This window comes from Ahaetulla prasina, chromosome 4 (genome assembly GCF_028640845.1).
Source record: "Ahaetulla prasina isolate Xishuangbanna chromosome 4, ASM2864084v1, whole genome shotgun sequence".
Lineage (NCBI taxonomy): Eukaryota > Metazoa > Chordata > Lepidosauria > Squamata > Colubridae > Ahaetulla > Ahaetulla prasina.
Window position 1 is genome coordinate 15509441 of NC_080542.1, and position 27393 is coordinate 15536833.

The window sequence follows — 27393 nt, forward strand, 5'->3', positions numbered from 1 at the left end:
AGTTTATATTGTAGGTGATCTCACAGGAGCATTACCTATAACAGCTGAAACATGCAGTCGATATCAGTGGCGGGTTTCAAATCCTAGTGCTACCAGTTTGCTATCAGTAGTGTGCGGGCGTGTACACTTTGTGAGTGTGCAGTGCTTCTGCATATGCACAGAATATTTTTGATGATGTCTGGGTGGTTCCCACCACCACCGCTACCGGTTCTCCCGAACTAGGGCAAACTGGTAGAAACCCACCCCTGGTCGATATGTGGAGTAAGAAGGAGTCCATCTTCCTCTTGGCCTTATTGCAAAACTTCCATGAGCACCTCCATGTCAACATGTTGCAATTAATGAATATTATTTTGAAATATATTAATACATTTTATCTTCTTCATGGGCAGATATTACCTGTTTCCCTGTGTAATGATAATTGCCCTTTAGGTTACAGAAAGACCCCAAAAGAAGGAGAACCATTTTGCTGCTATGATTGCATTCCATGTCCGCAGGGAAAGATCACAAACCAGACAGGTAAGAGATGTTATGGAAGACTCTGGATGTTGTCTATCATTTCAATACATTACTCAATTTCCTAAATGTGTACAACTTTTCATAACTTAGTTTTGGTTTTTTTTGCATTTATATCCCGCCCTTCTCCGAAGACTCAGGGCGGCTTACACTATGTTAGCAATAGTCTTCATTCTATTTGTATATTTAAATACAAAGTCAACTTATTGCCCCCAACAATCTGGGTCCTCATTTTACCTACCTTATAAAGGATGGAAGGCTGAGTCAACCTTGGGCCTGGTGGGACTAGAACCTGCAGTAATTGCAGGCAGCTGCTGTTAATAACAGACTGCATTAGCAGCCTGAGCTACAGAGGCCCTGTGTACTGCATTTCTGTTGGAAATAGTGGAGTATATGAGCCAAAGTTTTTGTTTATCAATTATTTCTTTCTTTATTGTGGTTTATTATCAGGTAAAAGTTGATGAAAATAGTGATGAAGGGAATACTGAATAACTTCCCCATTGAAGCATCTTTGAAGTCTCGAACTTTTTCTGAATTCAATTTTTCCCTACAACGACCCTTCTCCTTCTCTACTCATTCTCTCCCAGTTCCCTACACTGACCTTTCTCCTTTGTGACCATCTACACAGGGGTGGGCTTCAAAATTTTAGCAAGGGGATCTCTGCCCAGTTTCTGGGTGGATGTGGCCATGGTGGGTGTGGCCTAGTCGGCCTCCTGCACCACGGTGTGTGTGTGGGGGGGGGTTTTCCCTCCCTGGGCTTCAGATGCTTTCCTTGATCATCTGGAAGGGTGAAAATGTACTCCCCATTTGGGCCATCTGGGGGCATCTGGGGGCCAAAAATAGGCCTGTTTCTGGCCTTCTGGAACTTCCAGTAGGCCTGTTTTTCACCCTCCCTGAACCTCTGCACAACCTGCACTTAACTGCCTCCAAAACAGACCAGGGACCCCTGGGAAGGGTGGGTGGGGTTGAGGGGGCCAGCAAAGAGTAGGATTTGGGGGTTCTCCGAACTGCACAGAATCTTAGCTAAGGTTCTCCCAAACCCCAGCAGCCCACCCTTGCATCAACTGTTGCTGAAGCAGAGATTCCGGGCTGTATTTCCTTTCCCAGCTTCCCTGATGAATATGCGGTTCCCTGAACCTTTTGTAAAACTGCACTGTCTTCATCAACCTCCTTGATCAAAAGACCTTTAAAAGACACTGCATCTTACTTTGGAATGCTTGCTTTGCTACATGTGCCTTTGAAAGGCATCAGATGCACAAAGCAGGATAAAAGGAGCACAGAAGAAGAAAGGGTTACCTGCAGAACTGGGAGAGAAGGGGTGTAAAGGAGAATGGTCATTGCTGGGTACTAAAAGAGAAGGCAACTGAGGAGTGAACAAATGCTGGCACTTGCTAGAACATGAATGAGTATTCCTGCTCAGGAACGGGATAGGATTCAGGATATAGCCAAAAGGGCATAAAGGAGAGGAGATAGGGAAGTGGGGAAGTTGGTTCATCACTGGGAGACACCAAGCCTGGAATGGCTTAGGTTGGGTGTATTCTTGCTTCTTGACTTTAGGAGAAACCCTTCCATACTTCCACCTCTCACAATACTAGACAACACAGTATCAACAGTAGAAACCTTTAAATTTCTAGGTTCTATCATATTGCAAGATCTAAAATGGACAGCTAACATCAAAAACATCATTAAAAAAGGACAACAAAGAATGTTCTTTCTGCGCCAACTCAGTAAGCTCAAACTGCCCAAGGAGCTGCTGATTCAGTTCTACAGAGGAATTATTGAGTCTGTCATTTGTAACTCTATAACTGTCTGGTTCAGTTCTGCAACCCAACAAGAAAGACACAGACTTCAGAGGATCATTAGAACTGCAGGAAAAAATAATTGCTACCAACCTGCTTTCCATTGAGGACCTGTATACTGCACGAATCAAGAAGAGGGCCGTGAAAATATTTACAGATCCCTCACATCCAGGACATAAACTGTTTCAACTCCTACCCTCAAAACGATGCTATAGAGCACTACACAAGAACAGTTTTTTCCCGAAGACCATCACTCTGCTAAACAAATAATTCCCCCACACTGTCAGACTATTTACTAAATCTGCACTACTATTAATTGTTTCATCGTTCCCATCACCAATCTCTTTCCACTTATGACTGTATGACTGTAACTTTGTTGCTGGCAATCCTTATGATTTATATTGATATATTGACCATCAATTGTGTTGTAAATGTTGTACCTTGATGAACGTATCTTTTCTTTTATGTACACTGAGAGCATATTTATTTATTCATTTTTATTTATTCAAATTTATATACCGCCCTATCTCCCGAAGGACTCAGGGCGGTGTACAGGCATTTAAAAGACATATAAATACAATATAAAACAATTAAAAAACTGATTCTAAAAAGCCCGTAAATTTAGAATTAAAATATCAAATAAAACCCAATTTAAAACCAATAATTTAAAATCTAGCTCAGCCCTGCACAATTAAATAAATACGTTTTAAGCCCGCGGCGGAAGGTCCGGAGGTCCGAGAGCTGACGAAGTCCGGGGGGTAGTTCATTCCAGAGGGTGGGGGCCCCCACAGAGAAGGCCCTTCCCCTGGGTGTCGCCAGACGACATTGCCGCGCCGACGGCACCCTGAGGAGACCCTCTCTGTGAGAGCGCACGGGTCGGTGAGAGATATTCGGTAGCAGTAGGCGGTCCCGTAAGTAACCCGGCACAATGCCATGGAGCGCTTTAAAGGTGGTCACCAAAACCTTGAAGCGCACCCGGAAAGCCACAGGTAGCCAGTGCAGCCTGCGCAGGATGGGTGTTATACGGGAGCCACGGGGGGCTCCATCTATCACCCGCGCAGCCGCATTCTGGACTAACTGCAGCCTCCGGATGCCCTTCAAGGGGAGCCCCATGTAGAGAGCATTGCAGTAATCCAGATATGCACCAAGACAAATTCCTTGTGTGTCCAATCACACTTGGCCAATAAAAAAAAATTCTATTCTATTCTATTCTATTCTATTGATCCATGATTCTCAGTTAATGAGTACAACAGGTAGAAATGGCTAAGCAGTGCATATAACTCATATTTGTTTTACAAGCACATTTTTAGCAGCTTGAAACTCAGGACAAACTACAGACATATACCAAGGGCTACACGTCAAACAGACATTGGTCAATTATTTCCAGCCAAGCACAAATTCAGAAAAAGAGGCAATGCCTTTAATATTTTAATGATTTATATTTGCACACCAACTCCAATTCTCTGCTTTAACATTTGGTTTTACATACATTTCCGAAATATATTCTCATTCTCAGACTAATGGTCTCCTAACCATTAAACTTTTATTTGCTCTTCCAGATATGGACCAATGCTTCCAGTGCCCAGAAGGTCAATATCCAAACAATAAGCAGAACATTTGCCTTCTCAAATATAGAACATATCTTTCTTATGAAGAAACACTAGGAAGCAGCTTGATGACAGTGGCCATTATCCTTTCTTTTACTACAATTTCTATACTAGGAGTATTCCTGAAGTACCACAACACTCCAATCATTAAGGCCAACAACCGCAGCCTCTCCTACACCCTCCTCATCTCTCTCCTCCTGTCCTTCCTTTGTCCTCTACTTTTCATTGGCAGACCCATGACGGTGACCTGTCTCCTTCGACAGACTGCTTTTGGGATCATTTTCTCAGTGGCTGTTTCCTGTATATTGGCCAAAACCATCACTGTGGTTCTTGCTTTCATGGCCACCAAGCCAGGATCAAAAATGAGGACATGGGTTGGGAAAAGACTGGCCCTTTCCATTGTTCTCTCCTGCTCCCTCATTCAAACCCTTCTTTGTACTGTGTGGCTAGCAACCTCACCTCCTTTCGTAGATGTTGATATGCACTCCTTCATTTCTGAAATTGTTGTGGAATGCAATGAAGGATATGTTGTCATGTTTTATAGTGTCTTATCCTTTATGGGCATCCTGGCTATGGTCAGTTTTATTGCAGCTTTCCTAGCTAGGAAGTTACCAGACACTTTCCAGGAAACCAAGTCTATTACCTTTAGTATGCTGGTTTTTTGCAGTGTCTGGTTATCCTTTATTCCTGCTTATGTGAGTACCAAAGGGAAATACACAGTGGCTGTGGAGATCTTCTCCCTCTTGGCCTCCAGTGCTGGGCTGCTAGCCTGTGTCTTTTTCCCCAAATGCTACATCATTATTGTAAGGCCTGATCTGAATAAAAGGGATAATCTAATAAAGAGAAATACATGAGCAATTGACTTTTGTCAATTTGCAACATAGGATTAGCATTGTGAGGTGAGGTGAAAGATCTTTAATTCGTAAAGTGAATGGTGGTTAGATACAACTTTCCAAAACTCTTTATTCAGTAAATTCAGATTTATCATCTGTAAACATGTGCAAGAGTCAAACTGAATCAAATTATTTCAGACCCACTGGGTTTAAAGTGAGATTTGGCAGAAGGGTCACATTTTGCCTTTGCTAATTTAATTTTATTCTTGAATCTTTGACTGCTGTGGTAAGGCAGTTTTTAGACATTAAGGGTAATACATGAATGCAGTGCAAGTATAAACTCCATTGGTATGTTTGATGATATTTATCAATAAGCCCTCTTTTTGCTGAGTATTGCACATTTTATAAATTATTTTAGAAAAGCAAAAAGTGCAGAAAGAAAGAAGAGAAAGAAATTCAGTAGAAAGAACAAGCTTCCGATTTCCGATTTCCTTTGCTTCCAGTAATAACAAAATTATACCTTACTCTATAAGTACCAAAGAAAGCATACTCTTTTCTATTATCCAGTTTTTTCCTAATCAGTGAAATCACAAATCTTAAGTGAATTTTTCCAGTGTATGCAAAAATCTTAAGGGTTTTCCAGACAAAACACAGTAGTTTTTTTTCTTTACTATTCTAAATTAAAATTATTTTAGCCAACAAGTTCTTTCATCTTTACCAATCATAACTCTTTTGTGGGTATGATCAAAGTGTCAGGTTCCAGAAAGTCAGAATGAAAAACCACCAAACACAGTACTGGTTTGTAGAGTTTTATCTCTGCTATGGCATGAACTGACCAACAAGGAGTGCTTCAGCAAAACAATGAATTCTAATCAGGGTTAACTGCCCAGTGCTCCCCATCACCTTTTAAATGCTTCCTTCCTCTCTGCCCTATCACAAGGGCAATTCTGCCCCCACATGACCCCAGAACTGTCCGTTGAGCAGGCGGTTGCTGCCCAGTTGGTCTCATTGTCGCAGCCACCTCAGCTGTTTACCACCATTGCTGTCCTTGTCACCGCTCAGCTGTTTGCTGCCATTGCTGCCCTTGCCGCCTCTCAGCTGTTAATGCTGCTGCAGCTCCATCGTTCTATTTGGAGGCCAAATGGATGGCGGAAAGTTAGTCCCAGATGGTGGGCGGCATTTGGATCAGTCAGTTGCAGTCTCCCCTGCTGGAATGGCAGCCCCAGGCCACCAGGCGTGCTGGAACTGACCCAAAGATTTTCAGTTTTGAGCATATAGTAATCTTGCTGCAATTTTCATATATAAAAATAAAGTTCCGTGGCTTTTTTCTCTAGTTATCTATGCATTTATCCTAAAAGAAATTTATCTGGTCTCAATTGTATATCAGTCTTCCCAATATTCTGAATTATTTATTTGTATTCAAAATACTTTGGCTTTTTTACATGTCTACCATACATAATAAAATGACCATTCATGTTTTTCACATTTCCAGCAAAAAATAAAGGACTTTACACAACTTTGACAAATTTCTCTGGTGATAATTTCTAACAATACATCATTTTCTAAACATTATCTGGAGGACTAAAAATGAAAATTTTAATTCATTCAACTATATATTTCCCCATTGTTCCATTATTATATTATATTATATTATATTATATTATATTATATTATATTATATTATATTATATTATATTATATTATATTATATTATATTATATTATATTATATTATATTATATTATATTATATTATATTATATTATATTATATTATATTATATTATATTATATTATATTATATTATATTATATTATATTATATTATATTATATTATATTATATTATATTATATTATATTATATTATATTATATTATATTATATTATATTATATTATATTATATTATATTATATTGGTAATTGTCAATGTATAACTACAACTGAGAGCAGAATTTCGATCACTGAACAAAGCAGGGTAAAGGTTAGTATCATTAAGCTAGACATCCAAATGGCTCCTTTTTCAATTATTGCAATTCTGGCATTCCTGATTGCTGTCATTAAGCAATCCCCCTGATTAATAAGTGGACAGAGAAACTAAACACCCAGCCAAAGATTTTCAGCTCTGCGTTGAGATGAAATTCTACCAGCAGGCAGCTGTTTCACAGCAAAAGGGCTGTCTGCCAGAGCGTTTATTTCCCCAAATCTTCAGAAACGAATCACCTGGATAGATGTGAGTGAAGACAAGTCATGTGGCTCCTTGTAGATAACAACAAACACCTTTAATCATGTCTTGAAACAAACCAAGAACCAATGCATTCTGCAAAGTAGACCTATTCCATGAGCACAGCAAGACATTACTTAGGCTTTACCAGATCTCAGATCTCACCCCCAAATCATGTTCTAGGCCAGTGATGGCTAACCTTTTCTGGACTGAGTGCCCAAAGTGCATGCATGCCAGAACCCCCAAAATTCAATGCGCTTGTGGACCCCATGCATGCCCCCTTCCCCCCGTGCATGTGTGTGCCCCCTGCATACCCCTTGCCCCCTGCACATGTCCAGCAGAGACCCAATAACCAGCTGGCCAGTGGGAGGTGCATATGCATGCATGATGGAGCTGAACTGGGGTGACGGCTCGCATGCCCACAGAGAGGGCACTGCGTGCCACCTGTGACACACATGCCATAGGTTTGCCATCACGGCTCTAGGCTCTTCTGATTACTTTGCCCAATCAGACTCCACATCAGAGTGAATCTGAGCAAGTTTGTCCATCATATAGCCTAAATAATCTTCAGAAGAGATATCCAAAGTGCCCTTCTTAGCCAATATTGACTGGTTTTGTTCTAACAAGAATTGCTAGATGGCTGCCAGTGAATGCAATAAAAGTGAATAAATATTAAAATTTTGTCACCCATATCCATACAAGATATTCCCTAATATGGTTTTTAAGCCATGTCACATCAGGCTCACTTTGCATCTTCCTCCAATGCCAAATTACACCTTAACCACCTAAAACAAAAAACAGGCATAAACTATCACTTCTCATATGATTTCGCCACTCAATAATTTAAGGCAGAAAAATGTTTGCTATTCAAGGGTAACAAATGACAACTGAAAATGCTAAATTAAGAAAACAAATCATAGATTTATTAAAAATAAATAAAATTAAGCATAGATCTAAAAAGAGTGTAGAAATAGTTGCATCATTTCAGATTGTTCAATTTTGCCTCCCATTTTGAAGTACAGAAGCAAGTCCATTTCAGCTAAATAAAATTGTAAACTGGTCACAGACTTCAAAATTGGAAAATTCTCCTAGAAATACCTATACATTTTTTAAAAATTAAAACTTTCTTTTCATCAGCTGATGTTTATTGTTCAGTTCAGGTCTCATCACAATGATAAAACACTTGGGAAGAAAAATACACACCAATAAACCAGCACTGGAGGAGATCACGGAGAAGATCTCCACAGCCAACATATATTTTCCCCTTGTGCTTAGATAGGTTGGAATAAAACACAACCAAACACTGCAGAAGACCAACATGCTGAAGGTGATGAATTTGGCTTCATTGAAGCTGTTAGGTAACTTCCTAGCTAGAAAAGCAGCAGAAAAACTAACGAGAGCAAGAAAACCCATAAAGCCCAAAACACAGCAGAACATGACTGAGTCTTCTTTGCATTCCAGGATGACTTCTTCAGACATTGACTGCGCATCAAAATCTGGATATGGTGGGGATGTTATCAGCCACACAGCACAAACACATATTTGAACAAAGGAGCAGGGAAAAATAATGTAGCTGACCATTCTTCCACCCACCCATTTCCTCAGTTTGGAACCAGGTTTGGTGGCCATGAATGCTAGAACTACAACAAAGGTTTTGGCCAATACACAAGAAATTGCTACAGAAAAGATGAGGCCAAAAGCTGGTTGTCGAAAAAGACACACAATCTTATTCGGTCTCCCAACAAATAAAAAGATACAAAGGAAAGAGAGGAGAAGGGAAAGTAGGAGTATATAAGTGAGATTTCGGTTGTTGGCTTTGACGATGGGAGTGTCTTTGTGTTTCATGAATACTATGATGACCAAAGTTGTCATTAAAGAAAAACAAAGGGAAAGAACAGACAGACTGATCCCCAAAGGTTCTTCATAGGATAAAAAAGTGATCTGTTTTGGAATGCACATATTTTTCCTGGGATTTGGATATTTATCTACAGGACATGGAGAGCAGTCATCCATATCTAAAAGAGAACATAGTGGAATTGATACAGTTGATTATAGACAGTGTTGTATCCCAATGTCATAGTCCCATTATATTTGGAAATTTCCTACCTTTCTCTTTTGATATTTTTCCTTCTGGGCACAGCCAGCAATCATAGCAGCAAAATGACTCTCCTTCTTTCTTGGCCTTGCTGTGTCCTGTCTCACAAGGATCATTACACAAAGATAAAGGTAACGCCTATCATTGAATGAAAAAGAATGTTTTAAGATACAGAGGGGAAATACATGCGTGGAGTGATACCGTTAAAGTAGAATTAACATAAAAGAAATGAACTGATAAGCAAAACTGATATGATGACATCATTTATTTGTTGTGAAATTATAATTCATTAAATATCTACAATTATTGGTATTTTGCAAAACCATCATCTCCTTTTTCCAAAGTCATTTTTAGTGCTGGTCAGTTAGTTTCCTCAACTTCTTAATTATGAACTGAAGAAATGTAATATACTGTATTGCAACTTTTACATCAAAACCATAGTCTATAAATCACAGAGGGCAGAGGGCACAAAGTAAATGGTACAATATTCTATACCAAGTATTAGAAAAGTAAACGTTCTTATAGATATTTTTTTCCTTCTGGAGGACATTTGTTCTTAGGTTAGTTCAGAGATGATGCTCTGGAACACTCATCAATATATATTTTATATTATATGAATGAAGACAGACCAATTTAGATATAAACAGCTAACCTGATTAAAGCCTACTGGCCACGTGATGGAATCTACAGAAATATTGAAGAACTTCTCTGGTGGAGCTGTGGGATCTATCACTCCAACTTTGACCCTAAGAAAGGACTGGTTTGGGAATGTGATCCAATTGATTATATCAAATCCACCAATGAATTCTCCATTTGTATCAAAGGAGATCTTTTCACCAACACTGTTGTTGAATCTGACACTTCTCAGAAAAGAATGAACCTGAAATACAGAGATAATCAAAGAGACACAAAGAAAGACAAAAGGAGGCAGAAATATATGTTCAAAACATAACAATGAGTTATTGTTATAACAATGTTATAATTGTTATAACAATTGTTATAACAATGCAGTTAAAATCCATAAGTACAAAAGCAAGAGAATAGTAAGACAAAATGTAATGTCCTTACATTTACTATATGTATGTTACTTTTCAAAAGAGACAGTAATGATCATAAGATACATGAGTTTATGGTGGCCTAGACAAGTGACACCGCACTGTATAATTGCATCACTTAGCAATGGATATTCAGCCCCAATTTCCATCACTAAATAAGGACTATCTGTAAAATGGACAGTAGAAAATAAAATCTAAAATTCATACAGAAAATAATTTTAGAATATAATATTCTATCTAAAGAAATAACTTATAATTTAAAGATGTTTAGCAGTAGAAATGGATGATTGCTGAAATGTGTTCAAAAAGAGACTGAACCAACATATCCTAAAGCAAAGGCTAGATTTGATGGCTTAGATGTGCATTTTGAATACTATGATCCTTTCATCTCATGTGAGTACATATGTGTGACAAAAGGTAGGCTCAAAATACAAAAGATTGGTCCATAATTAAAACTGGTCCAATTTTATTAAAGCCCTGAGATTTAAAAATACTTTTCTTCCCTCACCTGTTTCTTTTAGAACTATGTCCCTGAAAACATTAAAGGCTATTTTCTTTCTTCTCTTGTTAGAAACTATGCATTGTTGTTGGGAATACCTTTGTGTAGAAATGATCTGTGAAAAGATGAAAATCCTTTGATGGATTTTCCATCCACAACTGATGGAAAGAGAACTTCTAGCATCCTGAATCTTTATTAAATAAGCAATTCACAATAACAAAATAAAATAACAGAATAAGAGTTGGAAGGTCTTCTAGGGCAACCCCCCCGCCCCAACAGGAAACCATCCACCTTTTCAGACAAATGGTTGTGCAATTTCTTCTTAAAATCCTCCAGTGTTGGAGTCCTCGCAACTTCTAGATAAAGTTGTTCTGGAGTAAGTTGTACTAGTGATCATTTTTTCTGTCAGGAAAGTTCTCCTTATTTCTAGATTGGTTATCTCCTTGATCAGTTTCCATCCATTGCTTCTTCTTGGTTTGGAGACTAGGTTGTCAGCTCCTTACACATTAGATGGCAGCTCCTTACATGTTAGAACACTACTATCACCCCAATCCTTCTTTTCATTAAACTAGGCATATCCAATTCCTGCAACTGTTTTAAAATATACGTTTTAGACTCCAGTCCCCTAATCTTGTTCTGCACTTTTTCTAGAGCCTCACCATCATTTTGTATATTGTGGTGATTAAAACTGGATGCAATTATTATTATCAGTTCTTCATAGTCCACTCATGGTTTCCTTGGGAAGTTCTTCATCAGGAAAAGCTCTAAACTGTGGGTGGGATTGCACTTTCAACAATCAAAGAACTGACTAAATGCATACATTCCTTCGCCCCCTGCCAATAAAAACCCATCTAGAAGAAATAACTGCTTCAGTATATCATATTAAAGCAAAATATCATTTTCTACTCTTTACTTAGAGACTGACCTAGTGGCAGTTTACTTCGTGGATAGAAGCACTGTATATCCTAAGGCAAGTGGCTATAATTTTGTAGAATTACTTTTGCCATTTTAATATGAACGCATAAATACTTCTGCTGGTTAAGCCATTACTGCATTTCACCTTTAGACCAAATGTCAAAAGCCCTAGAGGATATTATTTGTTAGAGCTTATGGAGAGATGTTGCAACTACAGATATAGTAGTTACTCCACTAACAGGCTTACCTGCCACCACATATGATTGTGGAAATATTTCCTTCCTTCTTTCACTGTTGTTATCCCCCTGGATTTGGATAGAGAGAGTGATTGCAAAGCATGTGCCACAGCATAGACTGCATTGTAAATATTGTAACTCTGTCCACTCATCCGTGTTTCAAAAACAGATGTGGGAAGGGTCTCAAGCCTCTCCTGTCCAGTACATTTCTTCTCAGATGTCTCAGTTTTTGAATTTGAGAAGATACAATCGAATGCCTGTTCCCAAAAATCTTTCCGAAAATGATCGTGTTGGTTGTTGTTTGGATTTAGGTTTTGAAAAAAATCCTGGAAGTTTTGGACCTCCTTTGTGTGAACTGAAAAGGATAAAACACCATGTAGGAAATGGATGTCCAAAGATTTATCAAAGGAAATTGAAGTATAATCTGTCTGAGTGGATGTAATCAAGATTTTTGTCTTTCTTGGTATATCCTCCATTTCTGAAAACTGGAGGAAGCTTCTCAGAATTGACATGGAGCGACTTTCACCATACAAGATTATCACATTGGCTGTGCTTTTCATGAGAACTTGGTAAATATGTCGTTCTTTTTCTATGATATTAGTGAAATCACTGTAAAAAGCTAAGATTGGGAATTCTGCTATGAATTCAATGCAGACGCCATGTTCAGAAAATGTGGGGAGCACCTCTTGTACAAATCTCTCTCCTTTGTCATCATTTACCACAAGAATTCCAATCCAGATCCATCTAAAATACAACAATAGTTTCAGGAGACCCTTATCTTCGTGAGATTCATCCGGAAACATTTGTTGAAAGAAAATTGATTGCGTCTTTTTATCCATGACCTCAGCAAAGCCATAGGTCAACTACAGAAAGATAAACATATGCAATTTCAAAGGTCTATGTGAGCCTCTGGAAATGTGTAGATTTATTTGATTTTTTGGATATCCTTATTCTTATATATTGAAAATTATGCAACTAGTTGTGTTTACTTAAGAATATCAACCACAAAGTCACTCTTAAGGTATCAGTAAATATCTTTTTTATTTTTATTTATTTTATTTTATGTATTTTATGACAGATATAAATAAATGTAAAGGATGCAAATAAAAGAAAACATTAGGACAGGGATGGTAGGCATGCTGGTGCGCTTATGCATGCCCCTTACAGACCTCTTAAGAATAGGGTGACAGTCTAAGGTTAAAGATTTTGGGATTCAAGGAGGAAACCACAGAGTCAGGCAGTGCATTCCAGACCTTGACAACTCTGTTACTGAAACTATATTTTCTGCAGTCTAGTTTGGATTGGTTTACCATGAGTTTGTATCTGTTGTGTGCTCTTGTATTGTTTTGGTTGAAGCTGAAGTATTCATTGGCTGGTAGGACATTGTAGCAGATGATTTTATGTACTACGCTTAGGTCAGACTGAAGACGGCAACGTTCTAAGTTGTCTAAGCCCAAAATTTCGATATACAGTATGGGTTCCAGACAGATGAGCTATATTCAAGAATTGGTCTGGCAAAAGTTTTGTATGACTAGTTTGGAGTTCCATATTACCAGAGAAGAAGCTATGCAAGTTTACGTTAAAATCTCTTAATGCTTTTTTCACAATGCTGTACAGTGAGCTCTGGCACTTAGATCATTTGAGATGAGTACTCCAAGGTCTTTGACAGAGTAAGGGTCATCACCAATCTCTTTCTACTTATGACTGTATGAGTGTAACTTTGTTGCTGGCAATACTTATGATTTATATTGATATATTGACCATCAATTGTGTTGTAAATGTTGTACCTTGATGAACGTATCTTTTCTTTTATGTACACTGAGAGCATATGCACCAAGACAAATTCCAAGTGTGAACTCCAATCACACTTGGCCAATAAAAAATTCTATTCTATTCTATTCTTTTCTTTTCTATTCTATTCTATTCTATCTGTTAGGTCGTATCTGTCCAACTTGTATTTTGTATTCTGCTGTGTAAGACATTTGTTGATTGAGATTTGGAGTTGCCAATTGTTTGACCATTCTGACACATTGTCAAGGTCTTTTTGTAGAGTAGCAGCATTGTCAGTGGTGTTGAATAGTTTTGCATCATCTTTTCCTGGAAGTAATACCCCCACTGTCTGTTCAGAATTACTCATTAGTCATGCAGCTCTGCTGATCCTATCAAGCAAAAATATATATCTAGGAATCTAGAGACAAAAAAACTGGAGAGATATGACAGAATGATAATGTATATCTTCAGTACATCTTACCTGAGGAACTTTGTAGATGCACAATACAGTTGCCATGTGAAGAGCAATGTCAGGTGCCCCAATAACTGCAGCCAAATTTTGGGGGACCCCACACTTGTAGTTAGGAATGAATTTCCCCCGAGTGAAAGGCAGCAACATTGAGGCATAGTAAGTCCATCCGGGACTAAAATTGCTGTTAAAAATGTGGAAGCCCAGCGTGATGTTTGGTAGGATCTGAGGATTTTCATTGATATCTTTTAGAGAAAATGCTAAGGCCAGGATATGCTGGTAATTCTGAAAAACTATTCTGTAAAACATTAAAAAAAATACATTAAGAAAACTCTGGTTCACATTATGAGACTTGTGATCTTTCAGTACAATATTTTGCGGAATATGTTTTAGTGCAATGTACTTAACTTACAACAGTTCATTTAGTGATTGTTCAAAGTTACAACAGCACTGAAAAAGTGACTTATGATCGTTTTTCACACTTATGACCTTTGCAACATCCCCCTGGCCATGTGATCAAAATTCAGACACTTTTTTTTGGTGTTTTTTTTTTGTTTACATTTATACCCCGCCCTTCTCCGAAGACTCAGGGCGGCTTACAGTGTATAAGGCAATAGTCTCATTCTATTTGTATATTTTTACAAAGTCAATTTAGCAACTAACTCACATTTATGACAGTTGCAGTATTACTAGATCACCTTTTGTGACCTACTGACCAACAAAGCCAATGCAGAAGTCAGTTTCACTAATGTAATGACTGCAGGGATTCACTTAAGGACATTAGCAAGAAAGATTGTAAAATGGGGCAAAAGTCACTTTTGTCGGCCAGTTATGAATCCATCTGATGATGATGCTCTCTATCCCACTTTTTCCTAGCTTACCAAGAAGTAGGTTGTGGTCTACTTTGTCGAATGCTTTGCTGAAGTCTACTTATATTATGTCCACAGTATTTCATTGGTCTATTAAATTAGTCACGATGTTGAAGAATGAAATAAGATTAGTTGGGCATAATCTGTTTTTAACTAATCCATGCTGACTGTTGTTATCACTTTACTTGTTTCTAGATGTCGGTAGATCTGTTTTTTTATTATCTTTTGCAATATCTTCCCAAGTATTGATATTAGGCTTATTGATCTATAGTTTCCTGGGTCTGTTTTTTCCCCTTTTTTTGAAGATGAGAACCACATCAGCTCTTTTCCAGTCCTCTGGTAGTTCCCCAGTGCTCCAGGATTTTTGAAAGATGTGGTACAGTGGTTTTAAGATGACATCTGCTAGCTCCTTTAGAACTCTGGAATGTAATCCGTCAGATCCCAGTGATTTGTATTCATCAAAATTAGACGGTTCTTCTCTTACTATTTTTTTTTTTTTTGCTTATTTAAAATTTTATTTCTAGTCTGTCTTTTACAGTTATGTTTTTGGTAGGTTGGGCTATAGTTTCTTTCTGCATGAAGACCAATGCAAATAATGAGTTAAGTAACTCTGCTTTCTCTGTTGCCTGTTGCTTCCTACTTCCCATTTCCAATCTCACTGGTTCAGTGACTAGCATAGCTGGGGCTCCCCCTATCAATCTCCCATCGACTTGTTTGAAGCCATCCTCTCTCTTTAGTGGACCAACAGTTTCCTTGATTTTTTCTTGTTATTTATGTTGGAAGAAACTTGTTTTATTGTGTTTGACTTTTGCGTCAAGTCTTTGTTCATTCTGAGCCTTTGCTTTTCTGACTTCGTCTTTACAGATTCTGGCTCTCTGCTGATATTCTGCCTTAGTTTTGTCTCCCTCTTTCCATTTTTTGTACTTGCCCTTTTTATCTTTCAATTTGAAAGACAACAGAGAGATCTTTGTGTAGCCATGCTGCTTTCTTCTTGGATTTCTTGTTTTTCTTTCTCATTGGTGTTGTGCTGGTTTGGGCTTTTATGATCATATTTTTCAGACTTTCCCAAGATTCTTGAGTTGTTTTGGGAAACTCTGAAAAATGTTTACATTTAATGTTTGTTACATATGATTTGTTGAAATAGAAATTTGGCCTTTTTTCAAATTTATGTGGAAGCTGAAGTTTAGATATAAATATACCTAGGCAGTTTATTTAAAATTACTGGAAAATATTTTGAGCAATAACTAGAATTTGAAAATAAATTGATCATATACTTACATAAGCCCATCTTGAAGTCCCTGAGAAGGATGTTGACTGAAATCAATGGGGTCAGAAAATATCAAGCATACAGAAATAATGCCAGCAATGTTAACATCTCCAGGTTGATGATAGGTGTGATGAATAGGAGGAAGCTCATCAAGATGGCATTGAAGGCTAGGATCCTTGCACACCACTTGAGGCAATACTGTTAACAGCAACTCGATGATTGCAAACAGCTTCCATAAATGCCCTCTTTCTGTGTATAAATGGCAGCCACAAGATCCTTCTAGGAGATCATACTGGACTGACTTTTTCAGCTGTTTTTCAGACAAAAGTAGAAATTGCAGCATACTGTCAAATCAACTCACAAAGGATTTTTGAGCGTGAATTTCATGGTGAATATTAATAATATCCTTCAGGGTCAGTTCCTCATTTTTCCATAGTGTCCCACGAGATTTTGAAGAGACAAACTGCCTAATTCCATAATGATGGTTAGACAGTTGCCTGTGTAAAGATGATGCCAGGGCCTCTGGAAGGAGGGAAACCTAAGCTAGGAGACAAAGAATGAAAAACAAGATATGAGTTTATATAAATATGTCAATGGGTGTTAGCATTTATATCAGTCAGGGATACTCAAACTTTTTAAACAGGGGGCCAAGTCACAGGTGCCTCGGGGGCTGGACTATAGTCTGATTTGGCTAATGACCGGCTGGGTGGGTGTGGTTAGGTGGTCATGTGACTGGATGGGCATGGCCAATTTAGCAGTCCATTTTGCCAATTTAGCGGTCCATTAAACAATACACCACAGCCCCCTCTTCTATTCTTCTTTTCAATACCGCATGAAATTTTTGCTCTAGGTTTGCTTTTTACCACAGTGGAGTGGTTGGCAATGCCTGTGGAAGGAAAGGCACACTTTCCACAGGTCTCGTGGCTATAATTAAAGGGCCAGCTAATGTCATTGGTGTTGGGAGATTCATTGGTGAAGTGATAGTGACTGGCTGTGCAATGTTCACTGGAGGAGTAACTGGAGTTGGTAAATTGACAGGTGTGGTGAGTGTTTACAGAGAAGTCATGAACAAAGGGCTGGCTATGACAACAGGGGCCCCGAAGCTCATTGGGCTGGAGCTGTTAACTATCACTCAAAAGGGGTTGTTCCTCTATCCTGGTCCTACTTGATCTGTCAGCGGCTTTTGATACCATCGACCATGGTATCTTGCTGCAGCGGTTGGGGAGCCACCATTTTTTGGTGGTTCTCCTCTTATCTCTCCAATCGCTTGCAGACAGTGTTGGTGGGGGGGCAGAGATCAACTGCGAGGCACCTCACATGTGGGGTGCCGCAGGGGTCGGTTCTCTCACCCCTCCTGTTCAACATCTATATGAAACCGTTGGGGGAGATAATCCGTGGTTTTGGGGTGAGTTGCCAGCTGTACGCTGATGACACTCAACTGTACATTTCCACCCCGGATCACCCCAACGAAGCCGTCGATGTGATGTCCCGGTGCCTTAAAGCTGTTCGGGTCTGGATGGGGACGAACAGACTTCGACTCAACCCATCCAAGACGGAGTGGCTGTGGATGCCGGCGTCCCGGTACAGTCAGCTAGTTCCGTCGCTGACTGTGGGGGGTGAGTCACTGGCCCCCAGGGAGTTGGTTCGCAGCTTAGGCGTTCTCCTGGATGCATGGCTGTCATTGGAAGAACACTTGACAGCCGTTGCCAGGGGAGCTTTTTATCAGGTTCGCCTGATCCGCCAACTGCGTCCCTTTCTGGACCGGGATTCGTTATGCACGGTCACTCATGCCCTCGTTACCTCCCGCCTGGATTACTGCAATGCTCTCTACATGGGGCTCCCCTTGAAGAGCACCGGGAGACTTCAACTGGTACAGAATGTGGCTGTGCGGGGCATAGAGGGTGCGTCTTGGAGCTTCCATATAATACATCTCCTACGCAAGCTGCACTGGTTGCCGGTGGTCTTCCGCGTGCAATTCAAGGTGTTAGTGATCACCTTTAAAGCGCTCCATGGCATAGGACCAGGTTACTTATGGGACCGCCTACTGCCGACAATAGCCTCCCATCGACCTGTGTGCTCCCACAGGGAGGGTCTCCTCGGGGTGCCGTCAGCTAAACAATGTCGGCTGGCGGCCCCCAGGGGAAGAGCCTTCTCTGTTGGGGCACCTACCCTATGGAACGAACTGCCTCTGGGGCTACGCCTTTTTCCCGACCTCTGGGCCTTTAAGCTCGAGCTCAAGACTTTTTTGTTTCAACGAGCAGGGTTGGCCTAAGAGTAATTTTTAATTGAGTGGTTTTATTTCTTGTTATTTTAATATTCGGCCTTATGGTTTCAGATTTTTAAATTTCAAATATTGTGTTTTAATTTTTGTATATGTCTTTTTAACTTGGCTGTAAACCGCCCTGAGTCTTCGGAGAAGGGCGGTATAGAAATGTAAATAATAAATAAATAAATAAATAAATAAATAAATAAATAAATAAAAGATTGTCTGCGATTCTCATATTCATTGCAGCAGCCATAATACAAGGCCCTGATCCTTCAGTACTGCCCCTCCCCACAAATTGTCAGCCATTGCACCATTTCTATGGGAAGCAGCTGCTTCCTGAGCATGTCCTTTCAAAGCTGGGGGGGACAGTGTGCCCCTTCACAAGTGTCTCACTTGTTCTGCCTCCCAGGCTGATGCCCCCTGCCTGCATCAACTGCCTCCAGGGCTTGCACCAGGGTGGCCAGAGCCATCATGCCAGTGGTGCCAAAAAGGGTGATTTTCTGGCAGGTTGCAGCAGCCGGGCCTCCGGTCACATGGCTTCCCTTCATATTGTCACTGTTACCTCCTTGCTGCTCCAGCCCAAGGCCAAAGCAAGCCTCTCTACCTGGAGCTCCACCCAGGCAACTGGACCTTTGCAACTGGACTGTTTCTCTCTGCCCCCTTTTCCTGTTTTGTCTGCTGGATCGATTCAGGGGAAGGTCAACCCTAGCTTTGCTGTCCATTGCAGCTAGGAATCTCAAATAAGGCCGAGAATGAATGTCTGTGTTGTAGCTGGCCCAGGCACTAGATCAGCTCCCTGCAAAGTCCTCATCTGCCAAGGAGGCTGGCCCTCATTTGCTGCTTGCTGAAATGCCTGGTCTCCCAGTGATGGAGGAAGGGCTTGAGGCAGCCACATTAAGTGCCTGAAGGACCCCTCCTATTGCTGGGAGTCCAGGTGCCTCAGCAATTGGTGAGCGAGACATCGGCTGGGCTTCTTGAGAGGTGAGGAGTTCATAGTGTGGCGATCTAGTGTCTGGGCTGGTTACAGCACAACATTAAGTCTCATTCTTATTTGAGATTCCTAGCTGCAATGGACAGCAAAGCTAGGGTTGACCCTGGCTGCTTCTCTCCACTTCAGTGCTTCCTGGACACAGCTTACAGCTCTGAACTGAAGCAGTGGAAGGCAAGGGCTGCCTTGGTGCCACCATCCTCGGTCTCTTATTAGTCCATGGAGGACATGCTTGAATTGGTGTTGAGACTGGTGCAGGTGAAGACTTTTATGGCTTTCTTTCAGCCTCAGAGAAGCAGAGATGGGTGGGAGGCATGAGAGGAAGTGCCTGGTCCAGGCACACAGTGCCCCAGCATGGTGCTCTCCCCGAAGGCTGCCTGCTCACTCACTCACCAACTGGACTATCCCAGAAGCGGTGCATCCCCTGGTTGTGGGCTGGATGCAGGGCCTGAGGAAGAGGGGAGGGCATGCAGGTGGCAGGTACCCAGAGGCCCTGCAGAAGCCAAGAAACAGTCCCGAAAGGCAGCTGAGCCTCACTATTTCCATCCCAAAAGACAGCCCTTTAGCTGAGCACAGCAAGTCCGGGGTTGATTTCCCTCCCCTGCCATTGACCTTACCTTCTACTGTGTTTCCCCAAAAATAGGACCTGGTCCTTTTTTTTGCCACAAAAAAAGGCACCGGATCTTATTTTTGAGGGGTGTCCTCCACTGACAATTTCCTTAATTGCTTGTGTTAATCTATTCATTTCTGCACATTCTAATATTTTTTTAATCACATGTTCATCTGTAGGGATCTCTTCACTTTTCAATTGTTGTGCAAATACAGTTCTGGCTGCAGTTAATACATGTAGGATCAAATATGTATTCCCCTTATTATAATTATCCCAGCAAAAATATTCCTGGTTTTAAATCAATTTGTTGCTTTATCATTCTTTTCCAACTATATATGTATTTTTGTCTTATTTTTTTTTTTGGCTTTTCAGCATGTCCACCACATATAATAGTACGAACCACGTATCTGATGGCATTTTCAACATTTGACTGAAATATCCTTAAACATCTTAAGATAAGAAGTGCCAACTATAAAAACTTTTCTAAAAGGGGTGAAAGACAATTCCACTTTCTCCTCTTTGACTCCCATTTTCACCCAGGTTAACTTTAAGGGGCTCTTTCCTCAACAGAAGTTGGAAATATCTCATCCAGATCAACCACACTGTTCCTTAGATTTTTTATGCTTTCTTCATCGGTTGACTCACAGCTTTGGTCAGGCACGCAATGGCTGTCTTTTTCTTCCCGCCAGATTGAAAGCTAACTCCAGGTCAAACAAGGAAGTTTAAGTCTCCTTGTGATCCACAGAGTGTAACCTCAATTGCCATTACCCCTCCAGGGTGACTTGGGTCCTTTGGAACCTCCTGGCAAGTCGAATTTGCCTGCTTCTCTAAATGAACTGTTGTAAGTTAAGGATTACCTATACACATAATCAGCTGATAGGACAGTTGTTAGCTGGATTGGAGCTGGATTGGTTTTGTTGCATTTTTTGGCACTTAGAATAGAATTGATCAAATTCCTTTGGGATTTGCAATGGGTTTTTAATATTAGTGAACAAAGAGACCAAAAGAGTAGTCCACCAATCAAGGTTTTGTTTGAGCATTTGTGGGAGGATCAAGTCCCTTCAAGGAATATTTTACTAGTAACTCTCATTTTAGATCATACCCCCAAATCATGCTCTAGGCCCTTCTGATTGCTCTGCCCAATCAGAGTCTATGTCAAACTGTATCTGAGCACCTTTGTCCATCATATAGCCTGAATAATCTTCACAATAGATTTACCAAAGTGTCTCCTTAGCCAATACAGACTGGTTCTGTCCTAACCAGAATTACTGATGGCTGCCAGTGAATGCAATAAAACTGAACAAATATTAACTTTTTGCCACCCATTTCAACACAAGGTATTCCTTAATATGGTTTTCAACCCATGTCCACTCAGACTCACTTTGCATCTTCCTCCAATGCCAGATCACACCTCAACTATCTAAAACAAAAAACAGGCCTGGCACTTCTTGTATGAATTGGCCACTCAATAATTTAAGACAGAAAAATGTTTGCCATAGAGGCCTTGATGGTACCAAATGACAATTTGGAATCCCCAATTAAATGAAATAAACCATAGATTTATTAAAATCAATAAAATAAAACACAGATCTAAAAAGAATGAAAGTAATTGTTGCATCATTCAGATTTTTTTATTTTTACCTCACATTTTGAAGTATGGAATCAAGTTCATTTCAGCTAAATAAAATTGTAAACTGGTTACAGACTTGAAAATTGGAAAATTCTCCTACAAATACATACATACATACATACATACATACATACATATATAAATTAAAACTTTCTCTTCATGAGCTGATGTTTATTATTCAGTTCAGGTCTCATCACAATGATAAAACACTTGGGAAGAAAGATGCACACCAACAAGCCAGCACTGGAGGAAATGATGGAGAAGATCTCCACAGCCAACATATATTTTCCCCTTGTGCTTAGATAAGGAATAAAGCACAGCCAAACACTACAGAAGACCAACATGCTGAAGGTGATGAATTTGGCTTCATTGAAACTGTCAGGTAATTTCCTGGCTAGAAATGCAGCAGAGAAGCTAACCAGAGCAAGAAAACCCATAAAGCTCAAAACACAGCAGAACATGACTGAGTCTTCATTGCACTCCGGGATGACTTCTTCAGACATTGACTGTGCATCGAAATCTGGGTATGGTGGGGATATTATCAGCCACACAGCACAAACACATATTTGAACAAAGGAGCAGGAAAGAATAATGTAGCTGACCATTCTTCCACCCACCCATTTCCTCAGTCTGGAACCAGGTTTGGTGGCTATGAATGCTAGAACCACAACAAAGGTTTTGGCCAATAGACAAGAAATTGCTACAGAAAAGATGAGGCCAAAAGCTGGTTGTCGAAGGAGACACACAATCTTATTCGGTCTCCCAACAAATAAAAAGACACAAAGGAAAGAGAAGAGAAGGGAAAGTAGGAGTATATAAGTGAGATTTCGGTTGTTGGCTTTGACGATGGAAGTGTCTTTGTGTTTCATGAATACTATGATGACCAAAGTTGTCATTAAATAAAAACAAAGGAAAAGAACAGACAGATTGATCCCCAAAGGTTCTTGATAGGACAAAAAAGTGATCTGTTTTGGAATGCACATATTTTTCTTGGGATTTGGATATTGATCTTCTGGACATGGAGAGCAATCATCCATATCTAAAAAAGAACACAGTGGAATTGATACAGTTGATTATAGACAGTGTTGTATCCCAATGTCATAGTCCCATTATATTTGGAAATTTCCTACCTTTCTCCTTTGATATTTTCCCTTCTGGGCACAGCCAGCAATCATAGCAGCAAAACAACTCTCCTTCTTTCTTGGCTTGCTGTGTCCTGTTTCACAAGAATCATTACACAAGGATAAATGTAATGCCTATCATTAAATGAAGAAGAATGTTTTAAGATACAGAGGGGAAATAAATGCTTGGAGTGATACTGTTAAAATAGAATTAACATAATGGAAATGAATTGATAAGCAAAAGTGATGTCATGACATTATTTTAGTTGTATTTGTTGTGAAATTATAACTCATTAAATATCTACAATTATTGGCATTTTCCCAAACCATCTGTCAGTGTTCCAAGTAAACCCTCATTGGAATTCAAAACTCCGAGACAATGTCCATCAAAGTAAGAATTTATTATAGAAATCATGTTGGCAAATCTGGGGAAACCCCAAATTTGAAAGCCTGCATTTCCCCTCACCCACACTTAAACTTACACCAGCCCTGTTCAGTGACATTCACATCGTATGACCCAATCAAAGTTTTGCCTCATCCGCTGCCAAACCTCAGTCACTCCCCTCCAAGTGCCAGCAACCCATCCTTGATCTCATGTGAAAACAGGTTGTTGTGACTATACTCCCTTTGCTATGCTTCCATTTCCAGGTATGAACTGATGAAATGTAATACACTGTATTGCAGCTTTTATATCAAAACCATGAAAACCATAGTCTATAATTCACAGAAGGCCAAAGTAAAGGTACAATATTCTATACCAAATATTAGAAAAGTAAACAGTCATAGATATGTTTTCCTTCTGCAGGACACATGTTCTTAGGTTAGTTCAGAGTTGATACTCTGGAACACTCATCAATATATATTTTATGCTACATGAATGAAGACAGACCAATTTAGATTTAAACAACTCACCTGATTAAAGCCTACTGGCCACATAATGGAATCTGCAGAAATATTGAAGAACTTCTCTGGTGGAGCTATGGGATCTATCACTCCAACTTTGACCCTAAGAAAGGACTGGTTTGGGAATGTGATCCAATTGATTATATCAAATCCACCAATGAATTCTCCATTTGTATCAAAGGAGATCTTTTCACCAACACTGTTGTTGAATCTGACACTTCTCAGAAAATAATGAATCTGAAATAAGAGATAGTCAAAGAGACACAAAATAATAATAATAATAATAATAATAATAATAATAATAATAATAATAATAATAATAATAATAATAATAATAATAATAATAATAATAATAATAATAATAATAATAATTTAATTTGTATACCGCCCTCTCCCGAAGGACTCAGGGCGGTTTACAGCCAAGATAAAAACAGTAAAGACACATACAATACTAAAAACATACATTAAAAAACTTATTAAATTTGGCCCAATTTTTAAAATACAATCAATCCCGATAAAAATAACAAAATTAAAACCCATAAAATCAACTAAAAAAATAAAATTCAAGCCAGTCCAGCAAGACGGAATAGATAAGTCTTAAGTTCGCGGCGAAAGGTCCGAAGGTCAGGTAGTTGTCGAAGTCCAGGGGGAAGTTCGTTCCACAGGGTAGGAGCGCCCACAGAGAAGGCCTTTCCCCTGGGGGCCACCAGCCGACATTGTTTGGCTGACAGCACCTAAGGAGTCCCTCTCTGTGAGAACGCATAGGTTGATGGGAGGTATCAGATGGCAGTAGACGGTCCCGTAAATATCCCGGTCGTAAGCCATGGAGCGCTTTAAAGGTGGTAACCAATACCTTGAAGTGCACCCGGAAGACAACAGGCAGCCAGTGCAGTCTGCGCAGGATAGGTGTTACATGGGAGCTCCGAACCGCTCCCTCTATCACCCGCACAGCTGCATTCTGGACTAACTGGAGCCTCTGGGTGCTCTTCAAGGGAGCCCCATGTAGAGAGCATTGCAATAATCCAAGTGAGAGGTAACAAAAGCATGAGTGACCATGCATAGGGCATCCCAGTCAAGGAAGGGGCGCAACTGGCGAATCAGGCGGACCTGATAAAAAGCTCTCCTGGAGACGGCCATCAAGTGATCTTCAAAAGACAACCGCCCATCCAGGAGAACGCCCAAGTTGCGCATCCTTTCCATCGGGGCCAATGACTCGGGGCAAAAGACAAAGGGAGGCAAAAATATATGTTCAAAATGTAACAATGGATTCCAAAAGGGAGTAGATATAAAATATGACACTACTGAAAAAAATTAAAATGTATTAACATAGTGTTGTACAATAAAATATTAAGAAAAATTTACCTATGATCTGAATTATTGCAGTTAAAATCCATAAGTACAAAAGCAAGAGAATAGTAAGACAAAATGTAATGTCTTCATATTTACTATATGTATGTTAATTTTCAAAAGAGGCATTAATGATCATAAATTATATGGGGTTATGGTGACCTAGACAAGTGACAGCACACTTTATAATTGCATCACATAGGATTTATATTGGTATTGATTGTTTCCTGATTTCTTATTTGTACCTTATGACTATCATTAAGTGTTGTATCATTAAGTATTAAATTTGTACCCTATGACTATCATTAAGTGTTGTAAGTGTTATACCATGATAAAGGTATCTTTTCTTTTATGTACACTGAGGGCATACGCACCAAGACAAATTCCTTGTGTGTCCAATCACACTTGGCCAATAAAGAATTCTATTCTATTCTATTCTATTCTATTCTATTCTATTCTATTCTATTCTATTCTATTCTATTCTATTCTATTCTATTCTATTCTATTCTATTCTGTTAGCAATGGATATTCAGCCCCAATTTCCATCACTAAGTAAGGACCACCTGTAAAATGGACAGTAGAAAAATAATTTTAAGATTCATTTAGAAAATAATTTTAGAACACAATATTCTAACTAAAGAAATAACTTCTAAAGACGTTCAGCAGTGGAAATGGATGACTGCTGAAATGTGTTCAAATAGATGCTGAACCAACATATCCTAAAGCAAAGGCTAGATTTGATGGCTTAAATGTGCATTTTGAATACTATGATTCTTTCATCTCATGTGAGTACATAAGTCTTGCAACAGGTTGGCTGAAAATACATATTCTACTTTGGTCCAATTTTATTAAAGCCCTGAGATTTAAAAAAACTTTTAATCCCTCGCCTGTTTCTTTTTGAAATAAGTCCCTGGAAACATTAAAGGCTATTCTCTTTCTTCTCTGTTCATTTGTTACAAACTATACATTGTTGTTGGGAATGGGATTTGGTGGGATGAAACCCACAAATGGAACATACAGCTAGAGGGATATAAATTATTTAAAAGAAATAGACCAAATAAAAGAGGAGGTGGAGTTGCACTATATATAAGAAATAACTACATCTCTACAGAAATAGAGCACAACAATGATGAAAATCATCTTGAATGTATTTGGGTCAATATAAAAGGGGTGAAAAACGATATTGCCATAGGTCTATACTATAGGCCACCTAACCAAACAGAGGAAGTAGATGAACTTTTTGCTAGTCAGCTAACTAAGGTATGTAGGAAGCACATCACAGTAGTAATGGGAAATTTTAACTACCCTGACATCAACTGGGAAACTCTGCACCAAGTGGAAGATCCAACAGGTTCCTAACAAACCTAGCAGACAACTTTGTTTCCCAAAAAGTAGAGAAGGGAACAAGGGGATCAGCCATACTGGACTTAATTCTTACTAACAGAGATGAAATGATAGAAGGTGTTGAAGCTACAGGAACCATGGGGGCAAGTGACCACGCAATATTGGAATTCGACATTAAGCAAATACAAGTAGTAGAACAAAGTCAAACTAGAGTCTTGGACTTTAAGAGAGCTAATTTCAATAAACTTAGAGAGAGCTTGAGAAGGATTCCATGAATGAGAATCCTCAGGGGGAAAACAACTCAAGAATCTTGGGAAATTTTGAAAAGTGAGATTATAAAAGCGCAGTCTAGCACAATACCAATGAAGAAGAAAAATAATAGATCTCAAAAGAAACCAGCATGGATGCATAAAGAACTATCGGACAAATTGAAAGACAAAAGGGACAAATATAAAAAGTGGAAAGAGGGGCAAATAACTAAGGCAGAATATCAGCAAAGAGCCCGAGCCTGTAAAGATGAAGTGAGGAAAGCTAAGGCTCACAATGAACAAAGGCTAGCGACAAAAGTAAAAAACAACAAAAAAAGCTTCTTCCAACATGTTAAAAACAAGAAAAAAGTCAAGGAAACAATTGGCCCATTGCTGGGAGAAAGTGGCAAGAAGATGACAAGCAACAGGGAGAAAGCAGATCTACTTAACTCATTTTTTGCATCTGTCTTCACACAAAAGGGAAAAAAAATCCAACCTATCAAAAACAGCACCACAAAAACAGATTAGAAACACAAGTTAAAATAGGGAAGAAAATGGTAAGTGAACACCTGTCTAGACGAGTTCAAATCACCAGGACCGGATGGATTACACCCCAAGGTTCTGAAGGAACTGGCAGACGTGATCTCAGAACCACTGAACTATATCTTTCAAAGATCCTGGAGCACAGGGGAGCTGCCAGAGGACTGGAAAAGAGCTGATGTAGTTCCCATCTTCAAAAAGGAAAAACAATCCAACCTATCAAACACAGCACCACAAAAACAGATTAGAAA

The 27393-nt window shown here is 39.4% G+C and overlaps 2 protein-coding genes across 2 annotated transcripts in view; one reads left to right on the plus strand and one right to left on the minus strand.

Moving 5' to 3' along the window:
- The first annotated feature begins 254 nt into the window (after nucleotides 1-254).
- LOC131197994 (vomeronasal type-2 receptor 26-like) lies at nucleotides 255-4773 on the plus strand. Its single transcript, XM_058182502.1, has 2 exons — nucleotides 255-516; nucleotides 3872-4773. The coding sequence occupies exons 1-2, from the start codon at nucleotides 255-257 to the stop codon at nucleotides 4771-4773; spliced, it is 1164 nt and encodes a 387-aa protein (XP_058038485.1).
- Nucleotides 4774-8086: 3313 nt separating this feature from the next.
- The window catches only part of LOC131197995 (vomeronasal type-2 receptor 26-like), a 39351-nt gene continuing 20044 nt past the window's right edge, over nucleotides 8087-27393 (minus strand). Inside the window, exons 3-10 of the mRNA XM_058182503.1 lie at nucleotides 23673-23900; nucleotides 16507-16683; nucleotides 16157-16455; nucleotides 14022-14307; nucleotides 11782-12633; nucleotides 9718-9945; nucleotides 9077-9203; nucleotides 8087-8985 (exon numbers count right to left, since the gene is read on the minus strand). Coding sequence (XP_058038486.1) covers nucleotides 8087-8985; nucleotides 9077-9203; nucleotides 9718-9945; nucleotides 11782-12633; nucleotides 14022-14307; nucleotides 16157-16455; nucleotides 16507-16683; nucleotides 23673-23900 — 3096 coding nt within the window. The remainder of the gene's footprint in view (nucleotides 8986-9076; nucleotides 9204-9717; nucleotides 9946-11781; nucleotides 12634-14021; nucleotides 14308-16156; nucleotides 16456-16506; nucleotides 16684-23672; nucleotides 23901-27393) is intronic.